This window comes from Centruroides vittatus, unplaced genomic scaffold, assembly GCF_030686945.1.
Source record: "Centruroides vittatus isolate TY-2023 unplaced genomic scaffold, ASM3068694v2 scaffold_861, whole genome shotgun sequence".
In the NCBI taxonomy this organism is placed as follows: Eukaryota; Metazoa; Arthropoda; class Arachnida; order Scorpiones; family Buthidae; genus Centruroides; species Centruroides vittatus.
In genome coordinates this window covers 4,154,145-4,176,085 of record NW_027122718.1, presented here as the reverse complement: position 1 = coordinate 4,176,085, position 21,941 = coordinate 4,154,145, and the positions used below count along the sequence as shown (strand labels likewise).

Genomic DNA, 21,941 nt, shown 5'->3' with positions numbered 1-21,941 from the left:
ATGTTGAAAAATAAAAATTTTGTGGTTTTTTTTTTTTTAATGTATGTACAGATATTTGTATGGGGCATAATTTTATTCACTCACTTTGAGGCTTAATCACTCTTGTTAGTTTTGTTGAATATTTCTGAAATTTTTCAGGGAGGTTTGTATATTGGGGGATTCATTTTATTAAGTTTTGATGGTTGATAGTTGAAGATTGAGGGGTGGGGAGATAGAGGGGGTCATGTGTTTTATTTTGAATATATCTCATATATTGTGTCCAAATCACCCATTAAAAATTATATAAATTTCCTCTTTGAAATGCAAATGGAATTTGACCCAAACAAATGGCATAAAAATTTCAGAAATGGAGTAGTTTTTTCATTTTGTGTTGGTGTTGGTTTTATGCAAAATAAAGTATTTTTGAGCATTTTTACCATAGGCTTCATAAATATTTATTTTATGAGATAAAGAAAACCACTTTTTGGTTGTTTTGATTAGCACCAAGCTTTGTAGAATTGATTCTTCCAATTCCTGGGACAAAATTTATACTTAAAATCTCTACTGTTATCATTGTATGTTGAAGTAGGCAGAACAGTATTACGGTAGAGTCCCGCTAGTCTGAAATAATTGGGACCAAGCCCTTTTTGGATTAGCTGAATAACTGAAATAATGCAGAAACAAGCAGTAGTCCGGTTTATATAGATCCAACACCAGCAATGACTTTTGTGTACAATAAAATACAACTTTTTTGTTGTGGAATTCTAAATCTTTTTGTACCATTAATACCATTTAAATTCAACTGGAAAATACAAAAAATGTATATTTTGTGAGCTAAAAAGTTTCCACTCCACCAACTGAAACATGTTCGGATTAGACAGACGTTCAGATTAGCAGTATTCGAACTAGCGGGACTCTACTGTATTTAAATTCTCATTATCATACAATCTATTCATTATGCTTCTTTGTTATATTTGTTATATCCTTTTTTATTTTCATCATTAATGATAGTAAAATCAAAATATTGATCAACTTTGAAAAACATTGAAGATGTCCTGCATCCTGTAATATCAATTAATGAGCCAAGATGCTCATTATTTGATTTTTTTAATATAATTTTTTATTGCTCTTTATGCAATAAAAAATTATTTTAAAAAAGTTTTAAAAGAATGCTTTTTATTCACATAAATGCACTAAAGCAGTGGTTGTTTCCCAAACTTTTTTGATTATAGGCACTCTTGCTAAATGCGGATTTTCCCAAGGGGCTCTATGTCAAATTCTAACTTTATAAAAATTTTATAACATTTTGTGGTGCCCCTGTGAGGAAGCCATGGCACACACTTTGGGAACTGCTGCACTAAAGGGTAAAAAGTAATTTTTTTCTCATCTTTCACAGTATTCTTGGTATTATGTGACCAAAAATAAAAGCATGGGGACTCATGTATAGAAATATTCGTAGTTTCACTGTCAAACAATTTTTATGGGCCACCCCACACTTTTATTTTTGGTTGCATAATATCAAGAATACTGTGAAGCTGAAAAAATTTTATTTTCATACCTTTTAGAGCATTTATGTGAATTAAAAGCATTTCTTTACAATTTTTTTGAAATAATTTTTATTTTGTTTTTTAGTTTTATATATGAAACATTGAATTATTGAAATTCTTCTTGGTTTAATATTTAATTGGAAAGTGAATGAAAATTGAGTTACAAGATTTCATATAGACATGACTGACAAGTCTGACATGACAAGACTGAAAAGTGGCATAGCTATGTGTAATACCATCTGTTATTCAATTTTATTTACAAATTTCAATTATTCATTAACGTTTTGCTAATTGCTAAAATTGTTTGCATACTCTAAAAAAGTGTATTCTCATCAGGAATACATATGTATGTAAAGTTTTAACTAGATGGGAAATTGGGAAGTTTGTGAAAATTAAGTTATTTTATCTGGACACGGAGACAGACAGAGTAAGTTAATAAAAAGCATGTAAAAATAAACTCGTACATCCATTTCACTAGTATGCAAACTTCCTTTTCTCCTAATAAATGGTGTTAAGTGGTAAAATTATGAGTATAAGAAAAAATTGTTAGAATTATTTTTCTTTGATTTATTATCAGTTTATGTTTTATTTGTTTATTTATTTTATGTACTTATGTATATACCGTATATTTCCGTAGATAAGGCGATAGTTGAATCATAAAAAAAGGCCCCCAAAATCCACGGTCATCTTATAGGACAGATACAAAAAAAATTAGATTGAAATTTATATAAATTAAACCTTTATAAAAAAAACAGACAAATTAATTATTTACTAGTAGAGAGTAGGGTATGTCCACAAAATAGAATAGCCCATATGATGATTTTGTGAATAGTCAAGGTCATTCACTACCCGAATGCCTGAATCAGTGCAAATGTTTGCAACAATTGCAAGGCAGTGCTGCCAGATGCAAAAAAATAAAATTTGTTTGTTCGAAAAATTATGAATAGGACACAATTCTGTATACGCTATACAGTATTATTATCCAGATGATGATTGCTGATCTAAACTAAATTCATAGGCCATTGATAGTTTGGGGGTTGTCTTATAGGACAGATATATGCTAAAACTATAAAACTTTGACGAAAATTTATACCTGGTCTTATCTACAGAAATATATGGTATATACTAGGATCATGTAAAATGTTGTAGGGTGAAAATAGGTTGTGAATGGAAAAAGTTTAAGAAGCCGTGACATAAAAATAATGATAAACTGCCATCTGAATAATGACCACAATCTGAATGCTTTATTCAAATGGATAGTCAATCTGGGTTGGCCATATCACTTATAATCAATTAATTATCAATCAATATCAATTATAATCCCACTGTTTTCAGTATGCTAGTGAACAGGAGTCCTTCCTATTCACTAGCATACAGACCCCCCCCAAACATACAGAGAGCTCCAGGTGTTTACATGATTCCCCTTTGTGATAATAGATTTCATAGGGATTTAATTTGTTGGCTTGACCAAGCATTTACCGTTAAAGCATGAAGGAACACAACTGCAACATCAATCACAGGAAGGCTACCTCCCCTTTTGCTTTATGCCTCAGATGATGATGTGGTTGATATGCTACAAGTGACTTTGTTAAGAATGGCCCTACATGATGAGCAAATTAGGGAACTGGAAGCCCTGAAGATTTTTAAGATGGATAAGAGGCAATTACATCATCAAAGAGGAGGCATCAGTTTCCCATGTGTGGCAAGCCTTTTACAAAGCTCCTTGGTAATTCGACACTCCACCAGTCATTGCACCCACCTCTGGCTACACAATCACTTTCAGATTTCAAATTTGGCTGTTCTTTGAACATTCCATCTTAGAATTTATTCTGTTTCTGAAAAAGATCTTCAGGGTAGACCAAAAATGTTTGAAGTTTGAATCTTATGACTGCTGAACTGACCGTGAGGTTCATGTTTGTATTCTGTTTGTTCTAAACATCTCAACATACAAAATACATACATTGAAAAATGAGTAAATATTCAAAATTTTGCATGAAATAAAGTGCCTCTGAAGAATGGATAAGTATGCATATAGTTTTGTAATATGCATGCCACATTCACTATACAAAAATCTGGGGCATTAGGCTTTCTATAACATGATATATTACATACAGTATATCTTAAGTAGGTCAAAATTTACAGTAATAATAATGATAATAATAAATGCTAAAGTAAATGCAAAAAATATTAAGTAGATATTAATGTAGATAATTTTTTTTAGTATATTCAAATATTTGAAGAACTATCTGGAATTGACATATTTATGGTGGTAATATAGCTGGATTGGTGTGACTCTTAGCAGGAATGATTGTTACACCAGATTTAGAGTGTATAAACAATGAATAAAGTAATTGTCATTAACATCATTATGGTTGATTTTACTAAGAACGATGCATATAACTTCTACAGTATTCAACAAGATGAGCTTGAGAGTTAGTTGCTTAGCTCTTGTGAACTGTGGAGAATTAACATGCACTAAAATTGACTTGACTTGTAAATAGTTCTTTGAGAGTCATTATACAGAAAGGGTGAATTACTGAGAAGTTACCAGCTTTCATGATACAAGGCACCATCCATTAATTATGTTACAGTTTAAAGGGGATGTCACATAAAGTACATCATTGTACACAGTGATGGAGGGGTTGAGACATTGTCTATGTGGATTTTTTAGTGGTATTAGTGGTATATGAATTTGTCCCTAAGTCTATTTACTAGTCATGTGACTAAACTATTAGAGTATGTTTGCGGAACTTTTTTAAGTCTTCAATGTCAGAGAGGGGTTCGTGAACTATTGTAGTTGTAATTAAGGAAAGGGGGTTTGACAAAAGTATATTTTTGTAATACACAATCCTCACAAAGCATTTTAATTTGCTGAGATTATTTATTTCTATAAACTAACATTTTCAACCTATTCTACAGGCCATCTTCAAGTTTACATAATTAAGATGCTTTATGAGGACTAATTAAGTCTCTGCTGACTGTAGTGTTGTGGTTGGTATATTATTGTGTACAACAGAGAGGGAGGAAAGTTAAAAGTGACTCAAAAACTATACATGTAATTAATGGACAGCCCCAAGTTTAAGTAGGAGTGTCTAATAATATCAGTTAAAATGTAAATTGACATGCAGAAAATGGAAGGCAACTAAAAATGAAGCATATGTACTGTATACATATGTCTTTGGTGGTTTTCAAAAACACCGTGATTCCAAATAAATGAGTCCAGCATGTTAATGGTTTTTAAAAAAGCTCTTAGAAAGTTTAAACTAAGGGAAAGTTGTTGGGAGTGAGTTCATAATTGCAATTTAAAATTGACAGATGAGCTGCACCTGCTTTTAAATTTACTTTAAAACATGGAGTTTGTGAGTTATTTGCAGGAAGTTATGGTAACAAAATTATGATCAATTTGTATATATTTTATTGAAATAATATTTATATATTAGTTATTTATGTAGTGGATAACTATGTTTTCCATCACTACTATTATGCATCATAGTTTTACAAAACTTACAGTAACTGCTTATAGAGAATTACAAAGTTTTCGAATAACCTAAGTGCTTTTAGATGCTTCTTGTCCATCTTTAGAACAAACCAAAACTTTCAATGTTCCAAAATTCCTGAATGCACTTCTACTTCAAACATTTTACATTGAAGAGCATAGTGGTTCCAATCCGACTTTAAAAAATTAATCAAGGTATTTGAAATAGAAATGACAATCGGTGGAATTTGAAACATCAAAAGTGTCATTTTAAATCTGAGGATAGTTGACAAGCATCCAAAAGTGCTTAGGTTATAGATTATAAAAATTTTGTACCTTAATACTACAGAAGAAGCAGATAGTTATTATGTGAACCATGTTTTATGAAAAATATTAGTTATATGAAGAGATTATTAAATTTTTAAATATAAATATTTACTATTGTATATTTATGTAGGGTGTGAATGGTTTATTGGAAAGCCCAACTGGTACAGGTAAAACATTATCATTGTTGTGCTCTAGCTTAGCATGGCTGAAGCACAGACAAGCTACCTTGGAGCAAGCAGCATTTATGCCAAGTAGTGATGCCAGAGATATTCTGAATATATCACATTTATTTAATACAGAAAACACGGCGACAGTTGGAAGAAATGGGCCAAATTTTGCATGTATGATTCTTAATTGGTTTTAATTTACAATAATTTTTATATGTTCTGTAATTCCATTTGTTCAATTTGTCAGTTTTACCCAAAATCATATACAGTTCAAGAACTCATTCTCAACTCTCACAAGTTGTTCAGGAATTAAAGAGGTCGTCATATAACAAGTAAGTTTTGTGAAATATATTCATTAACTTGTTATTTTCATGTAATTGATGTTTACATTTTCTCTTTTTATTTTATGTAATTTTTATTTCAAAATAATGGATTCTATTGTACTATAATAGAAGGTTGTTAAGTTGAAGATATAAAATTTAATATCTTTGGATAATTCTTTTGGATAATCTTTGGATAATTTAATCATTTATTTTCTGATGCAATAATTCTTTTAGACTCAGGTTATAAATAATGACTTTATGAGATTTATAAATATATTAAATTTATATAATCTGTGGATTTTTTCTAAAAAATTGTGACAAAATTTGCAGTTTATTTGAACCAAATTTGATGATGCAATTGGTAAAGCCAAGGGTGCTTCCGGTTACTAAGCATTTTACTTATTTTCATAGTGATAAGTTTCATTTATAAACTGGATGATGACTTAATAACATGGTTGTCTACAGTTGATAGTTACAAGCAATATTATTAAATGTTGTGGAACAACTAATTTTGTAAAAATGAGGATCAATAAAGTAAGTTAAATATACAACTAGAACTGATAGTAAATAATCTTTATACCAACATTCTTAGTTTAAGCTGATGGTTAGTTTTTCATCTTTGATTCAAATTAAACAACAAAAAGAAGTTTTATTTTCATTTAATTAATAGGTTAATTATAAAATGTATTACTATAATAATTTGAGGATGAGTTAGCTGTATTGGATATACAAATAATTTGTTATTTTTTTCCTTGGTATTTTTATCTTTTAATACCATGTGAACTTGTAAACCGAACACTGTCACATTAACTTGTCATCTCATATTAAATTTAATAATTAGGAATAAATTAGTTAATTTAGAATATTTTGGAAGAAGAAATTGATTCAACATATGACTTGAACCCATAGCTTCTACTTACAATATAGATACATATCAATTATGCTACTCAGACCTTTGTCCAATCTTCACTTCCAGACTGATTAATTTAGAACAGTGATTCCCAAACTTTTTCAAGCCACTGCCCTCTTGGTTCCATAAACTTATACCTAACACCCCTAACCCATTTTCCCTTGTGTGAGAATATTCTTAGAAAAATTTTTCTATGAACCTCACACTTACTGTACATTGTTCTCTACACCTGGAAACCATTAAATGCAATGTTTCTTCTTACCCATTTTAATAGAGGAAAGGGAAAGGTTGTCAGAGACCCCAACCATGGTGTATGGTTACCATTCAGTACCCTGCCAGGCCCACCAGTGGCCAAGGAGTTCTGTTCCCTGAACACTGGGAGTTCGATCGTTGGTTCGCGCCTTGCCAGGATGAGCTGGCTACGTGGAGTTTTCCAGGTTTTCTCCATGTCTGTAATGCCTGAATAGGGGTCAGTTACCCTTAAAAAGACCTCCTGGAAGGCATCCCTCTAGGCAGATCGCCCAAGTGTTGCATTGCTGTAACTTAATAAACAAACAAACAAACATCAATACCCTGCCTCCAGCACCCCCTGCTGACCACTTGCTTCTTTTTACTCTCCTAGATTTACTCACTGTCCACACTTGCAGCGTGAATGGAGCAGAAAAGTCAGGACCACTGAAAGATATTTCCTAGCATGAGGGAGAATAAAAGAGATTTAGCAGTAGAACTGAAGGGGAAGAATAAAATGAGATAGGATAGTTGATGAAAGTGCAAGAGTCTGAGTGCTGCATCATATTTATTTAATCAATCAGGATACAGGTAAATATGAACAGTGTTACAAAGTTTTTGCAGTTATAGATATGTTGGTTTTATCTATATCTATAACCGGAGTCTAGATCTATAATGTAAAATAAACAGATGCCCAACACAGTTATGTACAATAAAGTTATATGGATGTTGAAGACGAACTCATACATGGACTTACACAGATGACAATCATACTATGCTATGACACAGGAGACAAGTGGTGTGAACACATATACACATAGAATTAGTGACCTGCATAGCTGGATCCCCATAGGCTGCCACACTTTAGGTGAAAAGTTTATACTAGAAGTACTAAATATTGAAGTCAGATTCTAGTGCTTTTGTTGTGAATATAAAGTCCACTAGTTCCTTGAAAACACAAGGATAACCAATAAGAACATCCAATGGGCAGGGCCAATTGTATATTCCTTTAATGGTGGTCAACTTTTTCCCATAGGTTGCTAAAGTGACTACAGTGATAAATTAAGAGAATGGAGACATCATTACACGTGCAATAGTGGGCCTCCCTATGCCTGAACCGGTATATGTACTGATTGAAGTTACCATGACCACTGAGAAACACTCATAAGTGTTGTATAGGAGTCAATCAGAAGATGCCCCGTCTTGAGCCTGAGGCTAATGTGAGGTTAGCCGATTGGGTGGAAAAATGTCACGACAATCAAGCGGTCAATACTGTCGTGTGGGAGTGGAAAGACTCACTGAGGCAGGTTTTTCATCTGAAAACCATTTAATAAAATAACAAATCCTTACAATTATTCTTATAACAAGGCATAATGCCTATCCAAAGGTGGGAAACCAGTCTGTGCAAAACGTTCAAATGTTCCGACAATTGTTTCTCTTCCAGCGAAGGTGGTGTGGAGAGCAACGGCCCCAGGGTGCACAGCACAACTTGAAGAGATGATATCCGGCAACGGGGTGTACCTGAGCGAAACTTGCCGGGATGGGATGGCGAAGACAAATCCTGAAACATCAAACAAGCTTCCATTGTTGAATGACAGCAGCAAAAATCCAGGAGAGGTGCACTCTGAACCAAGCACGTCATGACCTTGATTTCTGCAGTTTTATAACTTTTTCCCCGAAAGCCGCCTTTTCATTGGTCTTGACTCATCACCTGGTGACAACTCAACCAATCGGAGGGCATGGGAGAGGTCAGTTTCATGACTAAATATGATTCCTCTCCAGCCATGCTTTTCTCGACTTTAGTCTTTTCTATTGTTTTAATAAAAACTTTCATTGTTCAATTGGGACATTTAATTCTTCCTATTCATGTCTGAAAAGGAGATCTTTACTTTCTTGATTGATAGCCTACATTCAGTCCTCCAAGTTGACCCTCGTTTGGGTCCTCACACTAATGTCCGGAAGAAAACGGAAGATTAGCTGACCGATGTTGCTCTTCTCCCAATTTCATTGCCATAATAGAAGTGTCGTCTGATGGACGTTGTTTTGGATAGCACTAATGGGAACCCTGTTATAGGCAGCAATTGCTGAAGAGGTACCCACTTGCTTGCTTGGCCAGAATGTCAGCCCACTCATTCCCCTCCTCCCCAGACCTATGAGATGACGATGTAGTTCAGTTTATTCCTATTAACCTCCAACCCAATGAGTCTAGCAAAGTGGTCTTTTTGACAGCTGATCTGCCTGATAGCTGTTTGGCTATCAGAACAGATCCTAATGTAGTGATTTACTAGCTTCTTCCTGTTGATATAAGTAGTTGCCTGTAGAATGGCAAAAAGCTCTGCCTGTGTGACAGTGCAGTGGCCTGCAAGCCAATAACTATCCCAGTACAGACACTTGCTGGTCCTACTTTTGATGATAACAAAGGATGCTCCCACCCGGTCACCACATTTAGAACCATCTGTAAAGATATAAATGGAAGGAGTAAGGCCCTCGTGGTATCCCAGCAAAGCAATATAGCTGAAATGACTGGGATGGATACAGATATTGTCACCTACAAATTTCTCCCTCTGCATCAGATGTTGCAACAGCCCATGATCCAAGCTGGGAAATATCCCAATATTGATATAGAGAGATTGTTAGGATCCTCTGAATTGCAGTCACTGCACAACTTCCATTTCTACATTTCTTCCTTTGCTCTGTGTGTAGGGGAAGAAGCCCAGCTAAGACCTGTAAGGCCGAGGAAGGGACGGTATTCACTATCCACGAGGCAGTAGCACCCTCTTTGGGAACCTCTGATTTAGAAGGTATAACCATACAGAACACTTGGGCATTCATTGTGCCAACTGGTACAACTATGCACCCACATCTGTTTGTGGCACTTAGCTGACTTAAACTGTCACTATGACATGGTGTATATACACAGTATATAATTACATGTAATAATTACATCTAAAAATCAACATCCATAAAACTGTTATTATGTGCTTTTCCCTACTTCGTAATCCCTACCACCCTTCCATATTTATCGATTCTACTAAAATAAACTATGTTCAGTCTCATTGCAACCTTGATATCATATTTGATGAAAAATTAATATTCCACGAACATATCTCTTACATTATTAAATCCCTTGCCATTGGCGTGGCTTTATCTGGCATTTTTGCAAAAATATTTCTTCAAAAGCCATACTCAGAACAATTTTTTTTACTAATTTTCAGTCAATAGTCGATTATTGTTTACCCGTTTGGACCATGGCTGCCCCTTATCTGCTTCAAAACATACAATCTGAATTAAATAAAGTTTATTTTCTGATACATAAATTCTACAATTTACCGACCAATTTACAATTTACTGATAGCCACAACGTGGCAAGAGTTCGCCTTGGTCTTCCTAATCTTTCTGATCGCTTAAAATATTTTGATTGCATTCTCTGCTTTAAATACTTCAATGGTCTAATTTCAAACTACTGGTTAGGTCTCCGCTTCTCAACTGTAAAAACCTGCAGTACATTATGCTTCTTCATCCCATATTTTCACCTATCTCTCTCACAAAGATCTTTTTTTTACTGTATAGCATCTCACATACAGTCTGTGGAACCATACCTACATTGTGATTTTAACTTTTTTAAAAATAAATGTAAATCTATTTTGTATATAATGTAACTTTTGTTTTGCTATGTTTATAATTTTTATTATGTCTTTTATATTTTGTTATTATTTTATTGGGGATCTTTTTTATTTCTTGTTATCAGGAGGATGGAATATAATCATCTTCAACGTTTCCAATGTACTAACTAAATAAATAAACAATCAACTGAGTAGGATTTGTATGCTATCTCTACCTACATGTATACTTACATTTCACTTCAATTAAATATGTTTTTCATTAAAATATATTTTATTTATATTTTCATTACTCATTAAGAAATTTAGAATTTTTTTAAATGCTTAATTAATTTATCTTATCTCTGAATATATCCATATATTTTGTATCAAGTGGATAGATAGATTGTAACAAAAAATCACACCTTTAAAAAAATCCAGCAATGAAATTTACTAAATAATAACGTTTTCATTCAGCTTCACTGATCTTCACAGATGATGATGAGTGAAGCTGATCGAAAACGTTATTATTTAGTAAATTTCATTGCTGGATTTTTTAAAGGCGTGATTTTTTTTGTTATAATCTCTGAATATAGAGAGAGGTATAATAAGACATGTTAAGTCAAGTTTAAATAAAATATATACAGTAGTGTTCACTTGTAATGTACCTGCATATAATGAACTCTCAGCTATAATGAATCAATTTTAAAAGTATGAATGAAACACCCATAAGAACAATATTTTTTTTTTTCAGCTACAACGAACCCATATATAATGAATAATATTTGGATTTTAAAAAAATGAAAGTTATTGCTTATAATAGATTATGAGTACAAAGAATACTCTTGCGTTAGGTTTTTAAATAAAAACTTTTTCCCATAACATAATGGGAGTAACATGAAAGGGTTTAAACAAAATGTAAGGGGTCATGACCTAATATGAGAAATATTGCTTAATTTTAGATATTTTTGCTTTTAACAACTGTAACTAATTTCAATGCACACATTTATTTATCTAATTTTTCATCACAAATTTAAATTTTTATACTCTCTCTGTACCAGTTTTCTTACTTCACTAAGATATTTTCTGAGGTTCATCTACTGACTCATTAACAATGAACTTAGAAATTTACACTGTCAATGATTTTCATTTGTTAGTGCTGTAATTTAAATTTTAAATGTTATTTCTGATCTGTTATTAACAGTTAAATGATTTTGTACCATTTCCTGCCCATTTAACGTTTAGAAATTGAAAGTATGCTTTTGATCGACTAGAAAATTTCAACTGTAAATACAGTATGTCAAATTTGAATTTCAAAACCAAACTACCACCAAATTTAAAATTTATGCTGTTTTTGGTTAGAAAAATTTTGTTTACTGACGTTGATTATAAAGAATAATGAACTGTATGTAATCTTGAGCCATATCAACTCTTGCTGTTTGTTCACTAAGTCAGAATTACGAAGTACTGTGCATACGTTTTTGTAAAATATGATGACTAAGCACTAATCAGTTTAAACAGAAACATAAGTCATTTATGTTACAGACTAAATATGAAATTATTCAAAGGTTGGAAAGCAATGTAAAGAAAAGCAAATTATGTAAAGGAATGAATGTAACTAAATTGACAGTTGCTACCATTTGGAAGAAAAAAGATAAAATACTCTTGAGCTTTGAACTTGATAATTTGAATGCTAAAAAGCTTAGAAAATCAGCACATGATGAATTTAATCAAGTATTGTTAAAATTGTTTTCTCAACAGAAACTTAAAAACATGACTATTAGTGGTGCTATATTGCAGTCAAAAGCAGAAGAATTAGGAAGCAAATTGGAAAAGAGTACTGAGTTTAAATGCAGTAGAAGTTGGATCAAGAGATTTAAAAAAAGACATTGTATTGGATGTTGGAGAAGCAGCTGTAGTAAACATGGACATGGTAGAAGACTGGTTGCAAAATAAGTGGCCCTAAAATTAGAGAAAATTTCCAAGATTGTAATATCTTTAATGCAGATGAAACGTCTTTTTTTATAAGCTTACACTAAATAGGATACTAAAATTCAAAACAGAAAGCTGTGTAGGAGGAAAATTATATAAAGAAAGAATTACTATTCTTCTAGCAGTTCTTGTGGGAATGGAAAAAAGAAAATTGTTAGTAATCAGTAAATCGAAAAATCCGAGATGTTTTAAAAATCAACTACTACCAGTAAACTACAAATCTAACTGAAGAGCTTGGATAACCTGACATTTTCTGTGGAGAATGGAATGAACTGAAAAAAAAGAAACAAAAAATTTTATTATTGATTGGCAACTGCCTGGCACATCCAGACATCAAGAATTCATGTTGAATTACACTGGTGTTCATGTCAACCAAAACAAAGTTCAAAACTACAGCCTTTAGATCAAGGGATTATACACAGTTTAAATTATTGGTGAATTCTCCTTTCAAAAATGATGAAGAATCATTTTCTATAAATTATCTTGATGCAATAAACTTTGTCCATATGGCATGGCAAAATGTATTAATGCAAATTGTTTTTAACATGCTGGCTTTCTACAAACTAATTGAGAAGTTTGATTTAGATGATGGCATTCCGATCAATGAACTTTTGAAAAGTAAACTTACAAACGATGAAACAAAAGGTGTTCAAGATGTGCTCTCTCTGCAGTTACTGGATGCATTTTTTTACCATGATTTTCAAGAATATGTCAGGATTGATGAGTGTTGTTAGTAGGGAACTTTTGATTGATGATGATATTATGCTTCAGTGTCTTCCAAAAATGATGAAATTAATGAAAAGATTAATGAGGATGAAGATGCCATTACAACATACACAGACTGTATCAATGTTCTGATAATGTCAACTTCTGAAGTTTTGCAAAAAATTACTGTTATTCAAGAGTTTTCACAAATGCATAATACTCTACAAAATATTTTAAATAGTTTTGCTGAGGTAAAACTGTATATTACAGAATGCTATGCAACTAACAAAAATCAACAAATAAAAATAACAGAATTTTTTAAGTAACCATGTACAGTACATTTATATTCATATTTTAATGGGTGACGTCCTATGTGATAATTTGTTTCATTTTATCTTTGACATGTTAAACTAACTTTAGTTTTTCAAAATGACTATTTTTTACTTCTTATCCGATATAACCAACCAGTTTTGATGGTTTGTATAGGTTTGTTATAAGCAGACACTATTGTATTTAGCTTGAAAAAAATATAATTTTATATATACTGTAAGAAATAAATATTTTTAACATTTGATGAAGAAATCTTATTTGTATCAGTTTAAAATTTAAGTGAATTATTTTTAATTTATCACATAATATTTTTTATAGTGTTTCTGCAATTGTTCTTGGTTCACGTGATCAGTTATGTCTGCATCCAGAAGTATCAAAATTACAAAGCAACTCAGCTAAACTTAATTCCTGTAAGAACAAAGTAACAAATCATACTTGTCCTTTCAATCTTAATTTAGATAACAAACTTGTTTCAAAAGATTATCAGGATAATTCCATTCTTGATATAGAAGACTTAATTGCAGCAGGAAAGAAAAATACGTGAGTATTAAAGTAGCAAGTATTGTTGTAATTTATAATTTCAACGAATTAAATAAATAATAATTTTAATATTTTGTAGATGTTGCCCATATTATGCAGCAAAATCACTAAAAAGTAGAGCTGATATTATATTTACTCCTTATAATTATTTGGTTGATCCAAAAACAAGAAGAACTCATGGCATAGAAATTACTAAAAATGTTATTATATTTGATGAAGCACATAACATTGAAAATGTTTGTGAAGATAGCATGTCTTTCCAGTTAAGATCTTCAGATCTAGCACGTTGCATCACCGAGGTAAATAATTATAAGCAGAAAATAATAATTATTATTTAACTTTATAAAAGTAAATGTGTAATTAACTTTGTCTAAAATTAAAACTATATTTTTAAATTGGTCAAAGTACACAAGGGTACACAAATATTTATTTTTAGATGCAAATATTTATGCTAGGATATTATAAATGTCAGTTTTAATTCCAGCTGCAGATATTTGATCAGATATCTGCAAATGATTTGTAAGACTTTTTTTTTCTGAAAAAGTCTGTATTATGATCCTGTTATGGTATACACTTTTCAAAAAACAGATTTCAGAAAATTAGTCTTTTGTCTGCACACAAAGCTAGAACTAATTTAAAATCGTAGGCACAAAAAACCTTTCACACACTATTTCTAGCAAACAAATTAATGAGCACAAACGTTTTCGGCCGTTTTAAAAGGCCTTCTTCAGGTGCACTGAGGACGGTTGGAAAGTCGGATAGCCAATGTTTACGTGACGTCATTGTTTATGAGGGGTTTCAAACGGCCGAAAACGTTTGTGCTCATTAATTTGTTTGCTAGAAATAGTGTGTGAAAGGTTTTTTGTGCCTACGATTAGTCTTTTGATATCAAATGTTCAGTATTTATTATTTTAAATACTTTTACGTTATTAATATAATATTGTTTAAAGTAAATGAAAATCTGTTAAAATATATTTTCTATAAATTTTATTTTGGAAGGGTAAAAATCAAATTAAGATATTTTATCAAATTTTTATAACTAGAACTTGTTTATTCTTAAAAATCACTTTGAAATTAAAATCGAAAGATTTGAAAATAAACTTTTCCTGAGAATTAGAACAACATTATACTTTCATTAATGAGAATACATTTACTTTATTTTTGATACAGCATTGGTATTTAGATTTCAATGTCTATAGATAGTTCTTCAATGATTTTATATGTTTATATTATTACTAGTTCCATGTTTTTTTGTTGTTTATTATTTTTGTTGATGCTATATTATTGACCATATACAGGGTGTCCCATAAATTTGTAAATAGTTTAAAAATTCATAAAAGTTGAAAGAATTGGTATATTTGAATGCAGTTTGCATAAAAGTTATTTCATGAAGGGGGATTTTTTTGGATAGAGAAAATGAAAATAGTTCAAATTTTTGTCAATAGAGGGTGCTGAACGCAAGAAAATCACTGGAATTGTGCAAATCTGAGTCTTATAAAATGCAGGGTGTACGATTAACAGCTCAGTTCTGAATTTTCCTGTTACTGGCGCTGACATATGGTTTTCATTATGATGTTGACATTGGTGGATAAAGCACTATTTGTGAAGTTGTTTTATCTCAGCCACGAATTGCCAGCTGAAACTTTACAAAGGTTTAGGACACAAAAGAGAATGAAGAATGGTTCAGGTCCAATCACTCCTGCCAGATTGGTTTCCATTTGTGAAGCCACATCGGAGGTATGGACCTCTGATAAACATGGTGCACCACTGCTTGGGCGATTACACAAACTTCCCATTTCTTCTAAATGTTGTACTAGGATTGCAAAATTCTTCATACCATATTATAAAAATATAAATTCCCATTGGTTTTTTGGGTAGTCAAATGTTTTGTGTAAAAAATATTTTTTTGTCCTTTTTAGACCTGTTTCAATTATAGAAATTCCTGTAATGGAATATCAAATGTTATAAAATTGAGCAACAGTTTAAATTCAAATTTATACATAAATATAAGTATTAAAATACCATTTAAAATGAATCTAAATATAGCTTAATTACATAACAACAGAAGAAAATTAACCAAAAATAAATGAATAAAATTAACTAAAATGGGAGTAATTTCAAGTAAGATAAATACACTGTACAGTTATTTTTTAAATGATAATTGTCATTAAGAAGGTGTGAAAATAGTACATTAGTTGAACATGCATGTGTGGAAGGTTATCAGGTAAACATGTAATAATAAACGAAGAAATAACGAACAAGTTGCTTTATTAACTGAAACAATTAACAGTGAACAGAATGCCCGTCACGGAGACGATGTTACACAGGTCATTCTTACCGTGTCTCCTCTCGTTCAGACTTTCAAGGAATTTGACAATTATATACAATTCCGATTAAACAAAATTTACAATTAAACTTAAACTAATTGTATTACTACTTAAAAACTAAAAAGGGAAAGGAAGGATAGAGGATAAAGATAGTCTACCAGTAGTTTAGATTTGTGGGTCCTGATATTAAGGTAATGTCGACAATGGGCACCTTGCAGACAGTGAATCTCCAATCCGTCAGCATCCAGAAAAATAAAAAACAGTTACTCATAAAAAGGTGCCAGGGCAAATCGTTGGACCTTTGCGGAACGGCTGGTTCAATTATTTTCGAGTCCTTGTCCCCACGTAGTCTGTACTGGCCCTCTCTCTCTTTTGCCCTAAGCCTTGTACCTTGTCCCTGGGTCACTCTCACCAACTTCTCTCCTTGGTGTCGAACCAAAACATGTCCGTTATTCTTACCCTTGTGACTCGTGGTTGATTCAGGCAGGATCCCCTCCTGAATCAGGAGGGGATCCTGCATTTTCCACAGCATTTTCCGTGGGTCCCCCAATCAGGACCCACGAAAATGCCGTTCCTGTCAGGTGACGAGAAGGGTTAAAAGTGGAAGGGAGAAGAATTAAGGAAAGAAGAAAGAGTTCTAATTCTATATACAGTATTTACATGCAACAAAATGGCAGACAGCCACACATGTTCATTGTTGTTTAGTAATCAAATTTAATGATTATACATATAGTAAAAAGCAAATTTTCTTGTATCTGACAATGAAACCTAAATGGTTTATTGATAAAAATAAATATCTTCATGAGCAACAATACGGATTCCGCAAAGGTTATGATACTACAGACGCTATTCTATCAGTAACTACTAAAGTTAAAGAACTGCTAACTACCCACCCCTATGTGTTAGGACTAAGTTTGGATATTGCGGGAGCGTTTAACTCTGCCTGGTGGCCTATGGTACTCCTCAGACTTCAACAAAGTAAGTGCCCAGCTTATATATATAATATATTACGGAGTTACCTGCAGGACCGCACATCTACTCTCTGCGTTGGCTCAAGGACATACACAAGACACATTTCTCGAGACTGCCCACAGGACTCAGTATTGGGCCCATTTTTGTGGAACCTGCTATTCAACGGATTCTTAAATGAAAAATTTGGAAATGACTGGACAGTGGCGTACGCAGATGACGTAATGGTACTGGTGGCTGCTTTCTCTCGGGCAGAAATGGAAGTAAAGGCTAATTCCATTCTGGCAAAAATAAAGGACTGGGGCGAAACGAACAAACTAGAATTTAACGCAAACAAGACAAAGGGAATTATTTTTACAAAGCCAAGAGCCCCACATTTATATCGAAGAGTACCTACTATACATATGGGGCATAGTCGTGTAAAAGTTGTAAAATCACTAAAGTACTTGGGCATTGTCATTAGCCACAAGCTTTGCTGGATCCCCATATCAAATATATATGTAATAGGACAAACAAGATATTCAATGCACTGTCAAAGGTAGCAAAGTCAAAGTGGGGATTGTGTCCTGAAATAATGAGTATTATTTATGACTCAGTGTTCCTGCCCATTATTGGCTATGCTGCACCTGCTTGGGCAGATGGGTTAGGGAAAGTCCATATTGACAGAAAACTACAGAGTGCCCAGAGGAGGGCCCTGCTGCGTATTTGCAGAGCCTATTCGACGGCTCCAACTGCTGCCCTGCAAGTTATTGCTAGCAAACTCCCAGTGACATTACACTTGGAAATTGCGGTACAAAGATGGAGAATGAGGAAGGGCCAAAACATCCTTTTAAGCGGTGTAATATTTGACAATATCGAGAGTACAAATAGTTGTACCCTATTGTAAAACGCACGTGGTGAAAAATAAGTCCGACGAGAGGATAAAGGAAATTTTAACAACTTTATTTTAATTTTCACTCGCGTTTGTTAAATTATACAGGATTCTCGATACACGTTTGTATTCCGACACTCCTTTTACAAAATCACTTAAAACTCGGCAGAATCGTGGTCGAAAAACTCGCGACAAAAGAATCGATGTACGCGACGCGTTACAGAAGGGGCGCGAAAAAGAAACTTATAACTAATTACTTAAAACTACTTATGCTAGAGAGGGAAAGAGAAGATGTAGAAAATAGGACAGAACAAGACAAGAACGGGTACCCAAACTTAGCTGGTGAACTTGTGATGGTGGCTACAACTCAGGCCTTCTTGGACGATATGAGATTCGACGATCGTAATGTTCGAATTTTCTAATTCGTGTTCTTCCGATAGACTTCCAAAAGAGCCTTTGTATCAGATTTCTAGAGTTTTTCTCTAGAATTCGTAACGTTCGGTTTGCTGCCTCCTTCGTGCTCCCGTCGGCGCGAAATTCCTGGAGACCTCACTAAACACGTCCTCACAGCTCGTCGTCTCGGCCCAAAAGGTGGCCAGTCTATCACTCTTTTAGCCCCTGCAGGCTATCCCTTTTTCTTTGTCTTAAAACCAGTTCATTGCCACCCACTGAGAGAAGTTTCCAGAAGAAAGAGAGCAGAGAACAAAGGGTGAAGAAATAAAGGGAAAGAGGAATATATATACATATATATAAAAGATATACAAAAAAATTATGGCGTAAGACCACATATCTATAGCTGCTTCTGTCCCTCCCTATGATTGGCCATACATTGGAGGTCAACCCTGGCCAGATCAGTCCTTCAGTGTCTTTACTGATGGATCGAAGAACAATGATGGGGTTGGATGTGCGTTTGTAGTGTATCATGGCAACCTGGAAGTGTATAATTTCTCTGATAGACTGGGCAATACTTGCTCTGCGTTTCAGGCGGAACTTTGGGCAATCCTGAAAGCAGTCAAATGGAGTAACGAGGAGCTAAGTAATACCAACATCAATCTGTTCACAGATTCCAGTTCATCACTTCAGGCTATCCACAACTTTAACTGGGGCCATCCCATAGTCAACGAAATTCTCCGGGAAATGACCAAAAACATCAATAGGTTTTCGGTGGTGTGGGTCAGAGGGCACGCTGGTGTCCTTGGAAATGAGAGAGCATACGAGCTTGCCCGCACCGCGTCTGTCTCCAGCGGCACACCTACCTATACAGCAACTCCCCAAAACTACATAATATCCAGCCTAAAGGAGTATGCGACTGAGCTATGGCAGGGTACATGGAACCTGCGGACCAACAGCATTACAAGGGATTTTTCCCCCACAGTCTCAGCTAGTAATCATCATTATATTGAACATAGAACAACACAGTTTTATACCGGGCACGGTAAATTTAATAGTTATCTCTTCAGGTTCAACAAAACAACTGAACAGAATTGTGAACTATGCAATATTCCAGATGGTGCCAGGCACTATCTGCTGCAGTGCCCGATGCTGGACGACAAACGAAGCGCCATTCTCTCCCTGCTGCCGTCCAGTGGGAACTGGCCTCAGGACTTACATGTGTTGTTACAAGACAACAACCTTTTTCAGGCTTTCAGGGACCTTGTCACCTCTTACTTCAGAAGGACTACAGTTAATTAAGTAGAGTGCTGCGAAGACAGCTTCCACTGCCAAGTGACAGTGGTGTTGTGTCTTGAAGATATTCTTAACTCCTTGGGACTCCGGCGAATTAAATACTTTTTAATTTTAATGTAGTTAAACATAAAAACGAAAAAAAAATTATAGAAATGTGTTAATTTTGAAGAAAAAGCTTCAAAGTATAATTTCCTTTGTCTCGCCTTAGCGCGAAACTTGACACCGATGTGTCATTGTTTACACAGCTGGATGACCTTGAGAACAGCTGGTGTCGTCTTTCGCGGGACATTCTCATGAAACTCTCGGGAGGAGAAGGGTAAAAAGTAGGGTGAATACTAGATGGCGGTATATTTCTAAATATTTTTTTAAAATTACGATTTTAATTGAAATTTCCGACCCCCCCGACTTAATTAAACGTATATATAATAAAATCTATTAATTAAAAAAATTAAAAAACTATTGGATGCTGTTTTTGACATCAGAAAATAGCTTTAAATAACTTTACCGAAGTAAAATCGACGCACTAGAACTTTAGAAAGATGAATAAAGTTTTATAAAAAAATCCCATAAAAAAACCATTAAGCGTTAATTGCGTGTCATTAAAGGTTAATTAAACTCGCAATAAAATTTTTTCGCGCGGGTAAAAATTTTTCAAAAAATTTGGAGACAGAAAACATCCGAAAAATCAAAAAAAAAAAAAAATTTTTTTAGGGGTCCTAAAGGACCCCATTTTTTGTAACGCTATACAACTTGCCCGAGATATCTCGGGCTAAGGGCTGAACGCGTTAATCTAGATTAATAATTGTATGCATTGAATTGTTGTCATTACCCGTGTGTGTTATTGTGCGGTGAGTAATCATCCCTGTTAAGACATCACCATCAGCTTTGATTATGTTGTCAATGTTAATGTTGTTTCATTGTGCTGTATATTTGTACATTTATATTCTGGTTATATTCTGTGATAAGACAGCACTGTAGGACATGTTGGTGCTGTGATTGTTGCTGTAAATGTTATATGCTGTATAAACTATACATTATAATACTTTGCTCATCGATAAGACATCAATGTATAAGTTGTTTATGCAGTGCACTCAACTGTGGCTTCCCCACGGATGTATATCTGTACATAACTACTTCTTTATCATCGTTGATAAGACATCAATGTAACTAGTGTAATACTTTCTGTTTTCCACCCCAGTGATGCCTAGCGGTACTGGGGCCTTTTAAATAAAGAGTTTTACAAAGTGAAAGTGAATGAAACCTAAATCTTTAATTTTTGTTGTTTTTGGTTAATTATATTCCTTTATTTTATAATTAAGTTTTATTTAGAATATTTAAAATAGTACAGATATCCCTTGTATAACATGATAGTTACATTCCAAAAAAGTGCCATGTTATGCAAATCTGCACTATATGAAACAAAGGACTAATGCAAAACATAAGGTTATGTTACAGAAGTTAGCACAAGTGTACTATTCTTTTTCATCACTAAGAGAAATATGTTTATTAAAGAAATCAATATTTTATTTCCAATAATTAACATGCATAATACGGTACTTTTAATTATGAGTTAATATTAAACTTAGTTAAACGAGGGCATTTTCTTTTTACAAAGTATCGTTGTTGTCTCAGCTTTTTTGTTGATCTTGATCAGAAGTATCAGCAATATTTTCATTTTTTTATTTTTATCATAAAAAGTTTTTATTGATGACAAAATAAAAATATGCTATTAATTGAAAATTTGTTCTAGTGGGTCACATTTGTTCAATCATGGACTGAGCAACTTTTTCCAGAATTTATGTTCAAATACTGAATTATTTGAATACCAAGATATTGCCGTATTTAATTTATTATTTTATGAATGATTTCTTACCTACAGTTAAAAAACAAGTTTAATAACACTTACCTAAAAGTGCTTAAATAAACTTTACTAAATATGAAGATTATAAAAAGAAAACACATTCTT

General features: G+C 33.3%; 1 protein-coding gene across 1 annotated transcript in view; it reads left to right on the top strand.

Moving 5' to 3' along the window:
- Window positions 1–21,941, top strand: part of LOC136990054 (regulator of telomere elongation helicase 1 homolog) — a 56,028-nt gene that overhangs the window by 2,167 nt on the left and 31,920 nt on the right. Inside the window, exons 2-5 of the mRNA XM_067288395.1 lie at window positions 5,459–5,669; window positions 5,743–5,827; window positions 13,901–14,122; window positions 14,202–14,421. Coding sequence (XP_067144496.1) covers window positions 5,459–5,669; window positions 5,743–5,827; window positions 13,901–14,122; window positions 14,202–14,421 — 738 coding nt within the window. The remainder of the gene's footprint in view (window positions 1–5,458; window positions 5,670–5,742; window positions 5,828–13,900; window positions 14,123–14,201; window positions 14,422–21,941) is intronic.